The sequence below is a fragment of the Pan paniscus genome, chromosome 10, assembly GCF_029289425.2.
Source record: "Pan paniscus chromosome 10, NHGRI_mPanPan1-v2.0_pri, whole genome shotgun sequence".
Taxonomy (NCBI): domain Eukaryota; kingdom Metazoa; phylum Chordata; class Mammalia; order Primates; family Hominidae; genus Pan; species Pan paniscus.
The window spans coordinates 43,071,041-43,089,456 of NC_073259.2; the positions used below are offsets into that span (position 1 = coordinate 43,071,041).

The following is an 18,416-nucleotide window of genomic DNA, read 5'->3' on the forward strand; positions in this document are numbered from 1 at the left end:
GCTGGGATTACAGGCATGCACCACCACACCTAGCTAATTTTTGTATTTTTGGTAGAGACGGGGTTTCACCATGTTGGCCAGGGTAGTCTCAATCTCTTGACCTCTTGATCTGCCCGCCTCGGCCTCCCAAAGTGCTGGGATTACAAGCGTGAGCCACCGCACCTGGCCTGTTGCTTTCTATTTTTTGATAATATCCATCCTGATGGTTGTGAAGTAGTATCTCATTGTGGTTTTGATTTGCATTTCCCTGGTGATAAGTGATGTCAAGCATCTTTGCATGTGCTTATTGGCCATTTATATATTTTCTTTATTTATTTATTTTTATTTATTTATTTATTTATTTTTGAGATGGAGTCTCCCTCTGTCGCCCAGGCTGGAGTGCAGTGGCATGATCTTGGCTTACTACAACTTCCACCTCCCGGGTTCAAGCGATTTTCCTGCCTCAGCCTCCTGAGTAGCTGGGATTACAGGTGCCCGCCACCACACCCAGCTAATTTTTGTGTTTTAGTAGAGACAGGGTTTTGCCATGTTGGCCAGGCTGGTCTCGAACTCCTGACCTCAGGTGATCCACCCGCCTTGGCCTCCCAAAGCGCTGGGATTACAGGTGTGAGCCAAGGCTCCTGGCCCGTCATTTATATATTTTCTTTGGAGAAATGTCTATTCAAGTCTTTTGCCCACTATCGAATTGGATTGTTTTGTTTTTTTTTTTTGTTATTGATTTGAAAGAATTTTTAAAATATTCTGGATATTAACCCCATAGCAGATATATCACATGCAAATCTTTTCTGTTATTGTGTGGGTTGCTTTTTTACTATGTTGATACTATCCTTTGATGCACTAAAGTTTTACATTGAGGTGGTCCAATTTATCTAATTTTTTTTAATTGCCTGTGCTTTTGGTGCCACATCCAAGAAATCATTGCCAAATTCAGTGCCAAGAAGCTTTTCCCATATGTTTTCTCCTAAGAGTTTTATAGTTTTAGGTCTTATATTCAGGTCACAGGTCCATTTTGAGTTCGTGTTTGTATATGGTACAACCATATACAAAAAAGGTTGTATGGTAAACCATATACAGAAAGAAGGGCCCAACTTCATTCTTTTGCATGTGGATACCCAGTTTTCTCCACACCGTTTGTTGAAAAGACTGTTCTTTCCCCCACTGAATGGTCTTGCACCCTTGTCAAAACTCATTTGACCATATATTTGAATACTTATTTGTAGACTGTCTATTCTATTCCATTTGTTTAAATGTCTGTCTTTATGCCTATACCTCACTATTTTGCTAAGTGTAGCTTTATAGTCAGTTTGGAAGTCGTGAAGCATGAGACCTCCAACTTTGTTCTATTTCACGATTGTTTTGGCTGCTCAGGATCTGATATTTTGTTTTGCGTTTGTAAAGAGGGGCAGACTTTTTTCCCCAGCATGCTGAAAGTTCCTTCATTTTACTAGTGCCTGAGAACCAGGCACTATAAAGTGGGAGTTCTGGTATTAGAAGCTATGTCACTTGGTTTGCAGTTAAGTTGTGTCTTCCCACATTGCTACACAGAGTAGAATTTGTTTTTCCTAAGTCATAGGGTATAAAGGAAAGATCTTCACAAATACACATGCAGTCACTTTTCATGGTATCTGCATCTCTGATTTCTAATTGGTTAAAATTTCCTTTTGGTAAACATAGTTGTTAAGAAAAATTTAACTGCTACTAATTTTACCTGAGAAAATATTGGTTCTCATGCAGTGATCCTGATATCTGTATGATAAGTTGACCTTAAGATGAATCTAACACAACTAATATTGTGGAGTGGGACCCACTTGATGCTGTATTGTTTGAATCATTGATACCAAAACAGTAGTATAGTTAATACCACAGTTCTGATAATACATATTACCTGGCCTTAACTCCCCAGTTTGATCATTAATAGGAGAAATCAGGGAATGCTATTTGAATATCTGCTGTGTGGAATGGAAAGAAAAGTTCTACTCAAACCCATTAATTCTTGCTTCCCTTTTAAGTAAAGATTTGTCACTCTGTTATAGGATTATTTGATGACTTGGTAAGTCAGCATCAACCATCTTTTTTTTTTTTTTTTTTTTTTTTTTTTTTGAGACAGAGTCTTGCTCTGTCATCCAGGCTGGAGTACAATGGCATGATCTCGGCTCACTGCAACCTCTGTCTCCCGGGTTCAAGCCATTCTCATGCCTCAGACTCCTGAGTAGCTGGGATTATAGGCATCCACAACCACGCCCAGCTAATTTTTATATTTTTAGTAGAGACAAGTTTTCACCATGTTGGCCAGGCTGGTCTCGAACTCCTGACCTCAAATGATCCACCCGTCTTGGCCTCCCAAAGTACTGGGATTGCAGGCGTGAGCCACCATGCTTGGCCTGCATCAATCTTTATGTTAAAATTTTCCCACTTCCATTCGTGATATAATGCTTTCTACCTTCATATAGACACTCTGCTGCACCCCTTCAATAGCAATACTCTTAATGTGCTTTTGGCAATGAAACTAATTTTCAAACTGTAGTTGAAATAGATTATAAATTACAGTTTTCATGATAGTGTAGACTTAATCCACCTTAAATAGGATTTTAACAAATTAAAAGGAAACTGCCTTTAAATTGCCATATTTTAAGCTAGAAGGAGGATACTGAACATTCCCAACACAAAGAAATGACAGATGTGTGAGACAATGAATATGCTGATTACCCTGATCTGATCACTATGCATTATATGTATTGAAACATCACTATATAGCCCATGAATATGTACAATTATTATTTCTCAATTTAAAAATGATTTTTTTGTTTTTCGAGACAGTCTTGCTCTGTCACCCAGGCTGGAGCGCAATGGCACAATACTGGCTCACTGCAACCTCTGCCTCCCTGGTTCAAGCAGTTCTCTCTGCCTCAGCCTCTCAGGTAGCTGGGATTACAGATGCCCACTACCATGCCTGGCTAATTTTTGTATTTTTTAGTAGAGACGGGGTTTCGCCATGTTGGCCAGGCTGGTCTTGAACTCTTGACTTCAGGTGATCCGCTCACCTTGGCCTCCCAAAGTGCTGGGATAACAGGTGTAAGCCACCACGCCTGGCCTAAAAATAATTTTTTTTTTTTTTTTTTTTTTTTTTGAGATGAAGTCTTGCTTTGTCACCCAGGCTGGAGTGCAGTGGCTCGATCTCTGGCTCACTGCAACCTCCACCTCCCAGGTTCAAGCAATTCTTCTGCTTCAGCCTCCTGAGTAGCTGGGATTACAGGTGTGGGCCACCACGGCCGGCTAATTTTTGTATTTTTAGTAGAGATGAGGTTACATCATGTTGGTCAGGCTGGTCTCGAACTCCTGACATCGTGATCCGCCTGCCTTGGGCTCCCAAAGTGCTGGGATTACAGGTGTGAGCCACCGTGCCTGGCCAAATAATTTTTTTAATTGCCGTATTTTAAAAACTTTTTAAAGAGGAAAAAAGGTGCTCAGAAGCAAAGTACTTAAGTCAATTTTACTCTAATCAAATATTTTCATTGACAAAAAAGAAATTTAAGGTGTGGGCTGGGCACAGTGGCTCAAGCCTGTAATCCCAGCACTTTAGGAGGCCAAGCTGGGTGGATAACCTGAGGTCAGGAGTTTGAGAGCAGCATGGCCAACATGGTGAAACCCCATCTCTACTAAAGATACAAAAAAATTAGCCGGGCGTGGTGGCACGGGCCTGTAATCCCAGCTACTCAGGAGGCAGAGGCAGGAGGATCGCTTGAACCCAGGAGGCGGAGGTTGCAGTGAGCTGAGATGGTGCCACTGCACTCCAGGCCTGTTACCACTGCACTCCAGCTTGGGCAACAGAACAAGACTCCATAAAAAACAACAACAACGACAAAAAAAAAACAAAGAAATTTAGGATGTGATATACAAAAATCTTGGTAGCTACATTGAGTAATATAAGAATCAATGCTTTCTTATTTAAAACTGAGTGGCCCTCAGAATTGTTCAATGATTACCATTTTGTTTCTCAGATATCCCAATGTCTGTGGGTATAATCGATCCTAGGGCTAATCCAACTCAACTAAATACAGTGGAGTTCCTGTGGGACCCTGCAAAGAGGACATCTGTGTTTATTCAGGTAAGGCGTTGCAGATAGGGTTCCAGTTTTGAAGAGCATCTCTCTTACTACCAGTTTATTTCTTAAAGGATAAAACATGTTAACTTTGAAATCTTTACAGGGTTCTAGCCTGACTGTCAAGCCCAGGCTCTTTAACCTGTGCCTGAGAGCATTGAGGAGTTTCTGAATTGCTCTTCTAATACCCCAGTTTATTTATTTGTGTCTCCCAAAATTGCTTGGTAATGGCTGCATAATATTTCATTTCTTGGTTGTACCATAATTTACATAACAATTATTTGGCAGTTAGATTGGCATAATTTTTTTTGGGGGGGACAGGGTCTCGGCTTTGTCTCCCAATCTGGAGTGGAGTGGTGCAATCTCGGCTCACTACAACCTCTGCCTCCCAGTTCAGGCGATTCTCTTGCCTCAGCCTCACCAGTAGCTGGGACTAGAGGCGCATGTCACCATGCCTGGCTAATTTTTGTATTTTTGGTAGGGGTGGGATTTCGCCATGCTAGCCAGGCTGGTCTTGAACTCCTGACCTCAGGTGATCCACCCACCTTGGCCTCCCAAAGTGCTGGGATTATAGGTGTGAGCCACCATGCCCGGCCTTGATTGGCCTGATTTTTTACTATTATCTGTGATGTTATTTTGAACATATTTATACTTAAAATTTGATTTGCGTATCTGATTATGTTCTTTGGGTAGAGTCCTTGAAAATCCTTATTTGTAGTAATTATAGTAACCACTAGTTTATTAATACTTCACATGAGATAGTCACTATGTTAAGTAAACACTTCATATATATGATTTTAAGACTTTCAGCTATAATCTTGTGGAGTAGTCAATCAGACAAGGTTCTTCTATTAAGATTCACCAGGCTGGGTGCCGTGGCTCACACCTGTAATCCCAGCACTTTGGGAGGCCGAGGCAGGCAGATCACCTGAGGTCAGGAGTTCGAGACCAGCCTGGCCAACATGGCGAAAACCTGTCTCTACTAAAAATGCAAAAATTAGCAGGGCGTGGTGGTGTGTGCCTGTAATCCCAGCTATTTGGGAGGCTGAGGCAAGAGAATTGCTTGAACCGGGGAGGTGGAGGTTGCGGTGAGCCGAGATTGTGCCATTGCATTCCAGCCTGGGTGACAAGAGCAAAACTTAGTCTCAAAAAAAAAAAAAAAAATTCACCAATCTTAGACTTTATGCAGTAGCCAAGCAAACCTTTTTCTCCACTATTGCTGTGAACTTTCATATTTACTATGTTCCCAGACTGGGTAGTGACTCCTCTTTCTACAATCTTCCTTAAAATTGAGGAAACTTTAACTAACATAAATCATTTCTCTTTTGCTAGCTCTGTGTTCTTTGAAGCAGTTAATGAATTTAGTTCCTCACAGTAGCTTTTGTTAGCATTAGATCTGTACTTTTATTTTGTTTGCATTTGTAAAGCATTTTTCTATTTCCTCTATCAGATTGTAAGTTCTTCAAGATCAAAAAGAGGAAAAGTGTTTTTTGTAGGTATTCATAATGCCTGGTAAAGGTTTTGCTGTTAATAGTTGCTAAAAAAAATACTGCCAACTGGTTTGGCTAGCTAGCGGTACTGAAGCCTTGCTGTTGTATTCTTTTCAGGTGCACTGTATTAGCACAGAGTTCACTATGAGGAAACATGGTGGAGAAAAGGGGGTGCCATTCCGAGTACAAATAGATACCTTCAAGGAGAATGAAAACGGGGAATATACTGAGCACTTACACTCGGCCAGCTGCCAGATCAAAGTTTTCAAGGTATTCCTGGGCAATGTGCTGGCCCTTGGATTCTTTTACCTTATCTTTCTATTTTAACATTAGTTACCAAGTCAGAAAATCAACTTGTCTTTTTTTGAAAACTCACACACACAAAAAAAGTCTAAGCTAGAGTCATTGAAATAATTACCAAGATGCCTGGTAAAGAAATTTACATGGTCGTAGGATAATAGGAACTTGGAAAAGAGGGCTAGAGGCAAGAACATGGATTCTCATTGAAAGCTCTTAAAGCCTATTGAAGTTACAAGCTCTTGTAAAGCTCACAAAAATTGACTAGTTTTGGTTATTTTCATACTTGATCTTTTCTTATTTGGTCTTATTTATTTATTTATTTTTGAGACTGGGTTTCATTTTGTCACCCAGGCTGGAGTGCAGTGGCGCAATCATAGTTTAACCTCCTGGGCTCAATCGATCTTCCTGCCTCAGCTTCCCCAGTAGGTGGGACTACAGGCATGTGCCACCACACCGGGCTAATTTTTGTATTTTTTATAGAGAGGGGGTCTTGCCATGTTGCCCAGGCTGGCCTTGAACTCCCGGGCTTAAGTTATCTGCCCTCCTTGGCCTCCCAAAGTACTAGGATTACAGGTGTAAGCCACTGTGCCCTAGCCAGGGTCCTGTTTATTTTTATCACATGAATAAATATGTTTTCATTGTAAGAGATTGAATAATACAGAGGTATTCATAGCAACACTGAAATTCTCCCTTTACTACTCTTACACTGACCCCCTCCACAACCTCTTCCCAGAGGAAACCACTGTCATAATTTCATAATTTCGTATGTGTTCTTCTACTTCCCTCTTCTTTTTTTTTTGAGTCGGAGTTTCACTCTGTCACCCAGGCTGGAATGCAGTGGTGCAGTGCCAGCTCACTGCAACCTCCGTCTCCTGGGTTCAAGCTGTTCTCATGCCTCAGCCTCCCCAGTACCTAGGACTACAGGCACACACCACCATGCCCAGCTAATTTTTTGTATTTTTAGTAGAGACAGGGTTTCGCCATGTTGGCCAGGCTGGTCTCGAACTCCTGACCTCAGGCAATCCGCCTGCCTCGGCCTCCCAAAGTGCTGGGATTACAGGCGTGAGCCACTGCGCCCAGCTCTTCTAGTTCCTTCCTATGCTTTTATACACACACATACATAGCTATATACATATTTTCTTTTACACATAAATGGGATTATACTATTTGAAATGTTTTGAGGCTAGGCACGGTGGCTCATGCCTGTAATCCCAGCACTTTGGGAGGCCGAGGTGGGCGGATCACAAGGTCAGGAGTTTAAGACCAGCCTGACCAAAATGGTGAAACCCCGTCTCTACTAAAGGTAAAAAATTAGCTGGGTGTGGTGGCGGACGCCTGTAGTCCCAGCTACTGGGGAGGCTGAGGCAGGAGAATAATTTGAACCCTGGAGGCAGAGGTTGCAGTGAGCCGAGATCTCGCCACCGCATTCCAGCTTGTGTGACAGGGTGAGACTCTGTCTCAAAAAAAAAGAAAGAAATGTTTTGAGACTTGATTTTTTTCAGTGAACTATGTGCTTTAGAGATCTTTCCATGTCAGTAGCTATAGATCTGATTCTTTTCAACTCCATCGAATATAAACATTTAAATTTCCTATTTTCAAACTTAAAGTGATGTGTCTTGCCTTTACATCACTGCACATACAATTTTGTTTCATACGTGAATATTTAAGTTTTTGGAAGCAATATTTTGGGTTAAAAGGTGAGTACCTGAATTTAAAACAAAATATTTCTCATTTCAGCCCAAAGGTGCAGACAGAAAGCAAAAAACGGATAGGGAAAAAATGGAGAAACGAACACCTCATGAAAAGGAGAAATATCAGCCTTCCTATGAGACAACCATACTCACAGAGGTAAAAAGATTTCTTTTGGTGACAATTTCAGTTCATAATTTTTAATCTTAAAAATTCATCACTTCCAAACTGGTCAGAATTTACTTCTCCTAAGCCTTGAGGGGCACAGTATCACATGGATTCTGTGTCCAGCGGCCTTAACAGGAAGATTGCTTTAGAATTTGGCACGAACCATGCCACTGTCTCTGTGTCCAAGTTATCTTTCCCCAAATTACTCTGGTTTGGTTTGGTTTGCTGCAGGAGCTATTGTGGTGTTCTTTGCTTTGTATACATAAGCACATCTCTTGCCCAAATAGAATTCAGTTTCATCTTGGGCATAAACCACCTTCAATTTTAGGAAGAGCTGTGTGCTGCCTTTGGTTCTGGAACCCACTTATAACCAACAAAAATGGCCCGGGACTGCAGTTTTCTAGACGTATTTCTTTTTAGAAGTCCTATTCCCAGCAGGCCTCCACAGGCTCCAAGATGGCGGAAAGAGAAGCAGTGTTCTCTATTGCTTATGGGAGTCTCTGAGGAATTAAGATTTACTAATCAAGATGTGCTATTCAAGTAACAATGTTTTAGTCAAATCCTGGGGTCATATGTGCTTGTTCATTATCTAACATATCCTTTGTTTTTAGTGTTCTCCATGGCCTGAGATCACGTATGTCAATAACTCCCCATCACCTGGCTTCAACAGTTCCCATAGCAGTTTTTCTCTTGGGGAAGGGTAAGTCTGGGAAATAAAATTGGCTTGTATTTGTCCAAAATATATATTCTTTCATTACCTGTTCATAAACAAGATCTTTTTAAATCAATAAGTATATCTATTTGGTCGTTCTTTGATGGATTTATATATTAACTGAGATTTGGAGTAGCTTCAAAAGAGATCAAAAGAGTTTTATATAGCCCTTTCTTCTCTTTGTGTTCTCCCCTCTCCCTCCTCCTCGTCTTTTTTCCCCCCACTAGAAAGTAGCATTTATGGTCAATTTTTAGTGGTTCAGGGACTGATGATCTGGGCTTTTTGCCTCTCCCTATTACTGCACATCTTGTGGTTATTTCATTTCCTGATCATACTTGCACCAGACAGTGGTCTTTGGGAACTGGAAACAATTGTACAAACACTAAAATTTGTTTTGTTACTTGTTAGGAATACTTCTAACACCTAATTATTATGAATCTTTGATAATTGGGGAAATAAGTTTGAAGATGATGGCTAAAATGAAGTTTTGGAATTATTTATGGGATACATTTAATCTTGCCTTATTATCTTTTACCATAAGAGATAATTGAAAGTTGGTACAGATGCCTACTCCAATTTTAAAAAGTAGCTGTATTATAGTCTGAGCATTTAACATGTATTTCACATAGCCATATTGAAACTTGAAATAGTTAGGCTACCAAATGTGCGAGTATATTGTTTGGTTGCAATGTTTGTGGTTTTGGATTTATTTAGGCTCTTTGTCTGACCTACTTTTTAAAGTATTTAATTAAGGTAGCTTAAATATTTAAAACGTAACAATTAAGAATAAAAGTAGGTATTAGTTGTAGAAGGAATACATATAAGTAGGGCCCTAAGATAAGTTAATTACTAAGTTCGAATACCAAATTTGAATTTTGCAGCTAAGGCTAAAAAAGGAAAAACATCTTTTTTTAAAAGAAAAAAAAATCTTAACATCCACATAGATGATACATTCTACTTATAGGTAATTCCAAATATGATATAGGGTTTAAGAGCTGTGTTTAAAAATTTTTCTCTTCTCTTTGTCATGTACTTCATACTAGTTAAACTTTTTCTTCCATAAAAGTAGGCATTAGGGAAGAGGGACAATTCATAGACAAAGAACGTATAAAGAAAAACAGGCTGGGCGCGGTGGCTCACACCTGCAATCCCAGCACTTTGGGAGGCCGAGGTGGGCAGATTACGATGTCAGGAGTTCGAGACCAGCCTGGCCAACATGGTGAAACCCTGTCTCTACTAAAAATAAAAAAATTAGCCAGGTGTGGCGGCGGGCGCCTGTAATCCCAGCTACTTGGGAGGCTGAGGCAGGAGAATCGCTTGAAACCAGAGGGCAGAGGTTGCAGTGAGCTGACATCATGCCACTGCACTCCAGCCTGGGCAAACGAGTGAAACTCCGTCTCAAAAAAAAAAAAAGAAAAAGAAAAACTGGAGTGTGGAGATAACCCTTGGATCATAAATTAGGCAGCACTAATTTTTGGGGCTACTTTAAAAATAATTTTTTTTGCCGGGCGCGGTGGCTCACGCCTGTAATCCCAGCACTTTGGGAGGTGGAGGCGGGCGAATCACAAGGTCAGGAGATCGAGACCATCCTGGCTAACACGGTGAAACCCTGTCTCTACTAAAAATACAAAAAAATTAGCTGGGTGTAGTGGCAGGCGCCTGTAGTCCCAGCTACTCAGGAGGCTGAGGCAGGAGAATGGCATGAACCCGGGAGGCAGAGCTTGCAGTGAGCCAAGATCATGCCACTGCACTCCAGCCTGGGCAAGAGAGCGAGACTCTGTCTCAAAAAAAAAAAAAATTGTTTTTTATTTTAAATCTGTGTGATGATATTGCATTGCATAAATTTTCTTCCAATATTTTTCTTGTATATGTGTGCATATTTGTGTATTTCCTACAGTAGTAATGTATTGATAAAATTTTTTATCCTGATATTTTTCATTTTATTTTTAAATTTTTTTCTTGATAATTATTCTTTCATAATTTTTCATCTTAGTAAATTTATGGTTAAATATTTTTATGCCATAATTTATCTCATCAGTCCCAATTTATTGAAATGTTGATATTTTCTTCAGTTTCCTCAATAATAAGAAAATATTGCTAATGACATAGTTTCTCCTCCTCCTCATAAAGTCTTTAGGTTAAACTAATAGAAAATTAAAGTATTGGGTCAAAGAATAAGAATGTGTTATGAGAGAGCACAGATTTTTCTTTAATCTCTAGCATGAGATTTATTGTGAAGCTGAGGAATGAAATAATGAGCCCCAGCATGTGTCATGGACTCATCCTTTCATTTTAAATGTTTCTTTAGAAATGGTTCACCAAACCACCAGCCAGAGCCACCCCCTCCAGTCACAGATGTAAGTCTAAAGTTGAATGTCAGTTACTTGCAATGTCTGGTAATACTTTGATGACTGTCCAATTCAGTAGAAATGCCCAACTTTTAGGGAGTATTATTCATTCATTCATTAAACAAACATTTATTGAATTTTGACTATGAACCAGATACTGTGCTAGGGAGTAAAGATATGAAACAAGTAATGCAGGACCCTTCCATTTGAGCAGCTTACAGTCTAGTGGGGAAGAAAAGGATGGAACTCCTTGAGCATCTTGCATGGTTGGAGAAAGAGAAAACAACTTTCACAAACTAGGCCTGAGTATGGGGTTGTGTGGGGTGTTTGGCTATGTGTTACCTAATGGGGTAACAGACAAACCTATTTGGTTACCTAAAAAACGTGCTCTCCCTTTCAGAACCTCTTACCAACAACCACACCTCAGGAAGCTCAGCAGTGGTTGCATCGAAATCGTTTTTCTACATTCACAAGGCTTTTCACAAACTTCTCAGGTTAAATTTTATTTTTCTTTTGTTTTCCCTAGCATGAAATTTTCCTTTGCATTCTAGGGCCTCCTGGTATCCATGGGAGAGTTGTGTGTGTGTATATGTGTATGAGAGATCTTACTGCATTTTTCTGATGAAATGAATTTCATAGAACCCTTAAGACTTTCTCACTAGCTGCAGCTGTGCTGTGAAATACTTAAAAACAAACACTTTTCAGTTTAAATTCAATTTAATTTAAAAATGCTTATTTCATACAACACTTTTTAAAATGTATATTTCGTAGAGTTTTATCAAGGGGGCATTTGCAGGTAGTCTGAAATTTTCCCCTTGATATCACTATAATTTATTTCATTTACACAATACACTTTTATTTAGCTTTTTTTTCTTTTTCTTTGAGATGGAATCTCACTCTGTCACCCAGGCTGGAGTGCAGTTGCATGATCTCGGCTCACTGCAACCTCCGTCTCCCAGGTTCAAGCGATTCTCCTGCCTTAGCCTCCTGATTAGCTGGAATTATAGGCGCCTACCATCACACCCAGCTAATTTATGTATTTTTAGTAGAGACAGGGTTTCACCATATTGGCCAGGCTGGTCTCGAACTCCTGACCTCAAGTGATCCACCCTTCTTGGCCTCCCAAAGTGCTGGGATTACAGGTATGAGCTGCGGCACCTGGCCTATTTAGCACTTTTTGATGTGGTAGGAATACACAAATGGATGAGGCATACTTCCTGATCAAATGGCCCATTAATCATCTGGTATCCAAAAAAAAAAAAGGCACCGAAACAAAACACAACTAATCAAATCAAAATAAAACTCTGAAAAAATGATAAATAGTTGTGATTTTGTAGATAAGTGTTCTGATAGTGACAGTAAGATGCTCATGGGAGGATTGGTGTTAGGAAACATGTGTGACACATGAGGTGAATCCAGGATTTATTTATATATTTATTTTTTGAGACGGAGTCTCACTGTCACCCAGGCTGGAGTGCAGAAGCACAATCTTAGCTCACTGCAACCTCTACCTCCTGGGTTCAAGCGATTCTCCTGCCTCAGCCCCCGAGTAGCTGGGATTACAGGCACCCACCACCACACCTGACTAATTTTTGTATTTTTAATAGAGACAGGGTCTCACCATGTTGGCCAGGCTGGTCTCGAACTCCTGACCTCAAATGATCCACCCTCCTCGACATCCCAAAGTGCTGGGATTACAGGCATGAGTCACTGCTCCTGGCCCAGGATTTTTTTTTTTAAGAGATAGGGTCTTGCTATGTTACCCACGCCTAACAGTCTTGAACTCCTAACAGTCAATTGGCCTCAACAATCCTCCTACCTCAGCTTCTCGAGTAGCTGGGACTACAGGCATGTTGTGCCCAGCTTAGATAGTGGAAGGTTATTTCAGGCAGAAAGAACAACTTGCTCATTAGACATCATCAGTATGATGAAAGCATAGGGTTAAGTGGGGAGGTTAATTGGGGGGAATTGAGACGGGAGAGGAGCTAGGAGCCAGGTCATGAAGGGCCTTATATGCCATGAAGAAAATTATGGATTGTAACATTCTGGTAATGAGGTGTCCTTATAATACAGCCCATTTTAATAGTCATTAACAAAGAGAATCTTTGCCTTTATCATCCATTTTCTTATATTTATTCCAGGGGCAGATTTATTGAAATTAACTAGAGATGATGTGATCCAAATCTGTGGCCCTGCAGATGGAATCAGACTTTTTAATGCATTAAAAGGCCGGTATGTAATTAGTGTTAAAATATCAATAAGGTTGGGATTCCAAATGGATTTGGATTCAGGAATTCTTCACAATACTCTACACAGCTAAATACACCTTCTCAAAACATTTCTTTTAAATGTCAGCTATGTACCAAATAAAGATTTTAGAAAAATGTTTTCTTGCACTTTGTCCAAGGAATTCCCCATGATATTCCATTTTTCATTTCCAGGTGAATGAATTTTCCAATGAAAATTCATCATCCTTTTCATGAGCCAGGTACTATTGTAGGCTCTGGGAATATTAATATATTGGTGAGCAAAACAGGGTGCCCACTGTTAGGGAGTTTACTTTCTAATGGGGAGTAAGATAATAAATATTGTGGATAGTGATAAGAGCTTTGAAGAAAAACAAAACAAATAAGCAAAAAACAAGGTTGTGGGCTATAGGGTGCCCAGAATATGGTCAGGAAGGGCCTCTCCAAGGAGGGGATATTTAAGCTGAGTTCTGAGAAGGATGCAGCTCTGGAGTCACAGGAAGGGAGACTGTTCTAGGCAGAAGGAACAACAGGTGCAAAGGTCCCAAGTTGGTTTTAACTGGAGAAGTGGTCATTCTTAAATGTGGGTGGGAATTACTTTTTTTTAATTTTTTTGAAAACAGAGTCTCACTCTTTCACCCAGGCTGGAGTACAGTGGAGCAATCTTGGCTCACTGCAAGCTCCACCTCCCGGGTTCACGCCATTCTCCTGCCTCAGCCTCCCGAGTAGCTGGGACTACAGGCGCCCGCCACCATGCCCAGCTAATTTTTTGTATTTTTTAGTAGAGACAGGGTTTCACCGTGTTAGCCAGGATGGTCTCGATCTCCTGATCTCGTGATCCGCCCGCCTTGGCCTCCCAAAGTGCTAGGATTACAGGCGTGAGCCACCGCGCCTGGCAAATGTGGGTAGGAAGTGTCTGCCTGCAATTGTTAAAATACATAGTAATTTGTGGTCCTTTTTTGGGATTTACAATTTTAAATAGGTAGTAGTAACATTGATGAAAAAAGCATTTAGGTCAATGGCAACAGAACTAAATCAGTGACTACACAGTAAAACAGAGTGCGCAGTATTTATTTTTGGTTTGCTTTTGTTTTGGGGTTTTTTTCTTGAGACAGGGTCTTGCTCTGTCACCCAGCCTGGAGTGCAGCAATGCAATCATGGCTCACTGCAGCCTCGATTTCCTGGGCTCAAGCCATCCTCCTGCCTAGATCCCTGAGCAGCTGGGACTACAGGCACGCACCACCACGCCCGCCTAATTTTGTACTTTTTGTAGAGGCGGGGTTTTGCCGTGTTCCCCTGGCTGGTCTCAAACTCCTGAGCTCAAGCAATCCTTCTGACTCGCCTTCCTAAAGTGCTGGGATTACAGATGTGAGCCACTGTGCCTGGTCATATTTGTTTTTGTCTACATCATAAGGGATGTTGAATCTTGGAAAATTTTAAGGAAGGAAGTGAAATTAGGGGTTGATGACTTGTGGAAAAATAATTGATCTTTCATTTTTTCAAGCATATTATCTAAAGGGTGTTTAGAAATTGGAAGGAGTAAGATGATCAGATCAAGAGGTAGTTGAATACCTTTCTCTAAGAAGAACAGAGAAAGGACTTAGGCTAGTTAGGAGAAGGTAATGAGAGAAATAAGATGATCTAGTTTACTGTGTTGGCATTTTTTAGTAAAAAGTATATCTTGAACCTGACCCATTAGACAGTGGCTTTTATATTTTGACTATTTCTAACTTTTACACCAAAGGCCACAAACTCAAATGACTATAGAGTACATACGGGTAATGTAAGTGAATGGCAGTCAAGACTGGGGTATAGTGAAGAATATATGCATCATGTAAGAAGAATGGCTGATTGTTTTCATGTGAGAATGCGGGCCTAAGATTGCTAGATCTGAGTCTTCAGGAAAAACCAAAAGTTTAGAGGTTTATATGATGTCTCATATTGGAACTAATTCCACTTAAGGAAAAAAAAACCCTACTACTGGGGAACTAATAAAACATAGCAAATTAATTGCATTTGGCCAATGAGCTTCCAATTTTCATCTGCTCTATACGATTAATGTAGAAACACAATTTCTCCCTTCTTTTTATTGTGCTTACCATAAAGAATGTAAGACTAATTAGCCTTTTTCCTCCCCTTAGGATGGTGCGTCCAAGGTTAACCATTTATGTTTGTCAGGAATCACTGCAGTTGAGGGAGCAGCAACAACAGCAGCAGCAACAGCAGCAGAAGCATGAGGATGGAGACTCAAATGGTACTTTCTTCGGTAGGTTGTTCTGGACACACCAGGACAGATATGAAGAAAGGTGAAGAGATAACTTATGGGCATGTGTGATGGGAAACTATCAAACAGCAGATTTAGTATTTGCTAGAAGTAACAATAATCACTAGCATTTATTAAGTTCCTAATACATGGCAGGTGCCATTCTTTTTTTTTTTTTTTTGAGACAGAGTCTCACTCAGTTACCCAGGCTGAAGTACAGTGGCGCAGTCATGACTCATTGCAGCCTTGACCACCTGGGCTCAAGTGATTCTCTCCCCTCAGCCTACCGAGTAGCTAGAACTATAGCTACTCGTTTGCCTAATTGTTTTATTTATTGTAGAGATGGGATCTCCCTATGTTGCCCAGGCTGGTCTTGAACTCCTGGGCTCAAGCGATCTCCCTGCCTCAGCCTCCCAAATTGCTGGGACTATAGGTGTAAACCACTACACCCAGCCAGGTGCTATTCTTAACACTTTTTATATGCTTTAATATTTACAACTAATATCTCCTCTTTGCGGAGGATTTTACTGTTATCTCCGGTATTTATGCAAGAAAAATCAGGCCTAGGAATGTTAAATAACTTGCCCTAGGTCACACAGCTGCAAGTGGTTGAGCCAGGATTTGAACGTAGGCAGTGTGATTTCTGAGTCCTTCAGAAAAGTGGGCATTCCTAGTGATCAAGTTACCTGTAAGAGTGGACAAACTTTGTACTGACTGCTGTTGCTCTCTCCCTTTTGCAGTTTACCATGCTATCTATCTAGAAGAACTGACAGCTGTTGAATTGACAGAAAAAATTGCTCAGCTTTTCAGCATTTCCCCTTGCCAGATCAGCCAGATTTACAAGCAGGGGCCAACAGGAATTCATGTGCTCATCAGTGATGAGGTAGATTTTTCAGTACAGTTGAATTACCAGATGATGATTAATTTGTCAGTGCATGGAGCAAGAGCAGTTCTCCTGGGGCAGAGTGTTCTGTTTTCTAGATCAGAGGGTTTCATACTTTTTTGCTTGCTTTCCTCCTAATTTTTTTTTTTTTTTGAAACAGTCTCTCTCTGTTGCCCAGGCCGGAGTGCAGTGGCCCAATCTCAGGTCACTGCAACCTCCTCCTCCTGGGTTCAAGTGATTCTCCTGTCTCAGCCTCCCGAATAGTGGGAATTACAGGCGTGCGCCACCACGCCTGGCTAATTTTTGTATTTTTAGTAGAGATGGGGTTTTGCCATGTTGGCCAGGTTGGTCTCAAACTCCTGGCCTCAAGTGATCCACCTGCCTCGGCCTCCCAAAGTGGTGGGATTACAGATGTGAGCCACTGCGCCTGGTCCTAAAATATTTTAAAAACCACATATTCCCATGCACATTTTTAGGTTGACTTAAAATTTTTTGTTAAAGTTTAAATAGTTGTAAAAGATGTCATTTCTGGGCATATATAATGACATTTTTAAGTGAAATGGTTACATCATTATTCTAATTGCATCCCATGTAACCTTAATACAAAAATGATTTAATACCACCACCATCCATTAAAAAAAAATACATGATTGTGCTTTTCTTTAACAGTTAGAATTCTTATACTATTCCTCTGTTTCCTTGAACTCTTATTTTCATTTACTTCCCCCGTTGAATTTTATCTTACTGTAACTTTTTTTTTTTGAGAGAGTGTCACTCTGTCGCCCAGGCTGTTGTGCGGTAGTGTGATCTCGGCTCACTGCAACCCCGCCTCCTAGGTTCAAGCGATTCTCCTGCCTCAGCCTCCCAAGTAGCTGGTATTACAGGCACCCACCACCATGCCTGGCTAATTTTTGTATTTTTAGTAGAGGCTGGGTTTCACCATGTGGCCAGTCTGGTCTCGAACTCCTGGCCTCAAGTGATCAACCCGCCTCAGCCTCCCGAAGTGCTGGGATTACAGATGTGAACCACCACGCCTGGCCATCTTACCATAACATATTTTTATGCACAAACATCTTTTATTGATTATCCTACTATATTTGTTTGAAATAAAGTTTTTAAATAAAAATTTTAAAATTATTATAATGGAATTATCATAATTATACAATTGATTAAAATAATGTAAATATGCTACATGTTTTAATAAGTAATTATTAAAGATTAAGAAGGCTGCCCAAGCGCAATGGCTCATGCCTGTAAACCCAGCACTTTGGGAGGCTGAGACGGGTGGATCACAAGGTCAGAAGTTCAAGACCATCGTGTCCAAGATGGTGAAACCCCATCTCTACTAAAAATACAAAAATTAGCTGGGCATGATGGCAGGTGCCTATAATCCCAGCTACTTGGGAGGCTGAGGCAGAGAACTGCTTGAACCCGAGAGGCAGAGGTTGCGGTGAGCCAAGATTGCGCCACCGCACTCCAGCCTAGGCGACAGAGCGAGACTTCATCCAAAAAAAGAAAAAAAGAAGGCCAGGCGCAGTGGCTCACACCTGTAATCCCAGCACTTTGGGAGGCTGAGGCAAGCAGATCACCTGAGGTCGGGAGTTTGACCAACATAGAGAAACCCTGCCTCTACTAAAATACAAAATTAGCCGGGTGTGGTGGCACGTGCCTATAATCCCACCTACTCAGGAGGCTGAGGCAGGAGAATCCCTTGAACCCAGGAGGCGGAGGTTGCGGTGAGCCGAGATGGGGGCATTGCACTCCAGCCTGGGCAACAAGAGCAAAACTCTGTCTCAGAAAAAAAAAAAAAATTAAGAAAAAAATTATTACAGGTATATCTATGAATGAGTTCAATGAAATTGTTTCCTTCCCTACCCATACCCTTGCACATAATTATTTCCTTTGTAGATGAATACTGCCTGTTGATTGCTAGAATGACACAGGATTTCAGCATCAATTCCATTCTGTTTTTTTCCTCTAGATATAAATGCTGAGGGACTTGATTCCCATAAATTGATAGGAATGGATGGAATTTTGTAATGACAATGTCATTAGATTATACTTCAGAATTATATACCAGAAATTACATAGTGATATTATCAAAAAATCATTTTGAATCCTCTATCTTACAACAATTTGTGATTAGGTTACTCTTTAATTCTGGTGAAAGGAAAGAGTTAGAAACCATGTGGCTCATAAAAGGGTCTATTGCTCAGTT

At 40.6% G+C, this 18,416-nt stretch overlaps 1 protein-coding gene across 3 annotated transcripts in view; it reads left to right on the plus strand.

The window, feature by feature from the left end:
- The window catches only part of TFCP2 (transcription factor CP2), a 79,681-nt gene that overhangs the window by 58,467 nt on the left and 2,798 nt on the right, over positions 1-18,416 (plus strand). For 2 of the 3 annotated variants that reach the window (XM_003804571.5, XM_008961300.3), the window contains exons 5-13: positions 3,999-4,105; positions 5,707-5,859; positions 7,627-7,737; positions 8,358-8,446; positions 10,767-10,815; positions 11,207-11,300; positions 12,948-13,038; positions 15,194-15,318; positions 16,056-16,198. In XM_003804571.5, coding sequence (XP_003804619.1) covers positions 3,999-4,105; positions 5,707-5,859; positions 7,627-7,737; positions 8,358-8,446; positions 10,767-10,815; positions 11,207-11,300; positions 12,948-13,038; positions 15,194-15,318; positions 16,056-16,198 — 962 coding nt within the window. The remainder of the gene's footprint in view (positions 1-3,998; positions 4,106-5,706; positions 5,860-7,626; positions 7,738-8,357; positions 8,447-10,766; positions 10,816-11,206; positions 11,301-12,947; positions 13,039-15,193; positions 15,319-16,055; positions 16,199-18,416) is intronic. The other variant, XM_034935848.2, reaches the window with a different exon arrangement.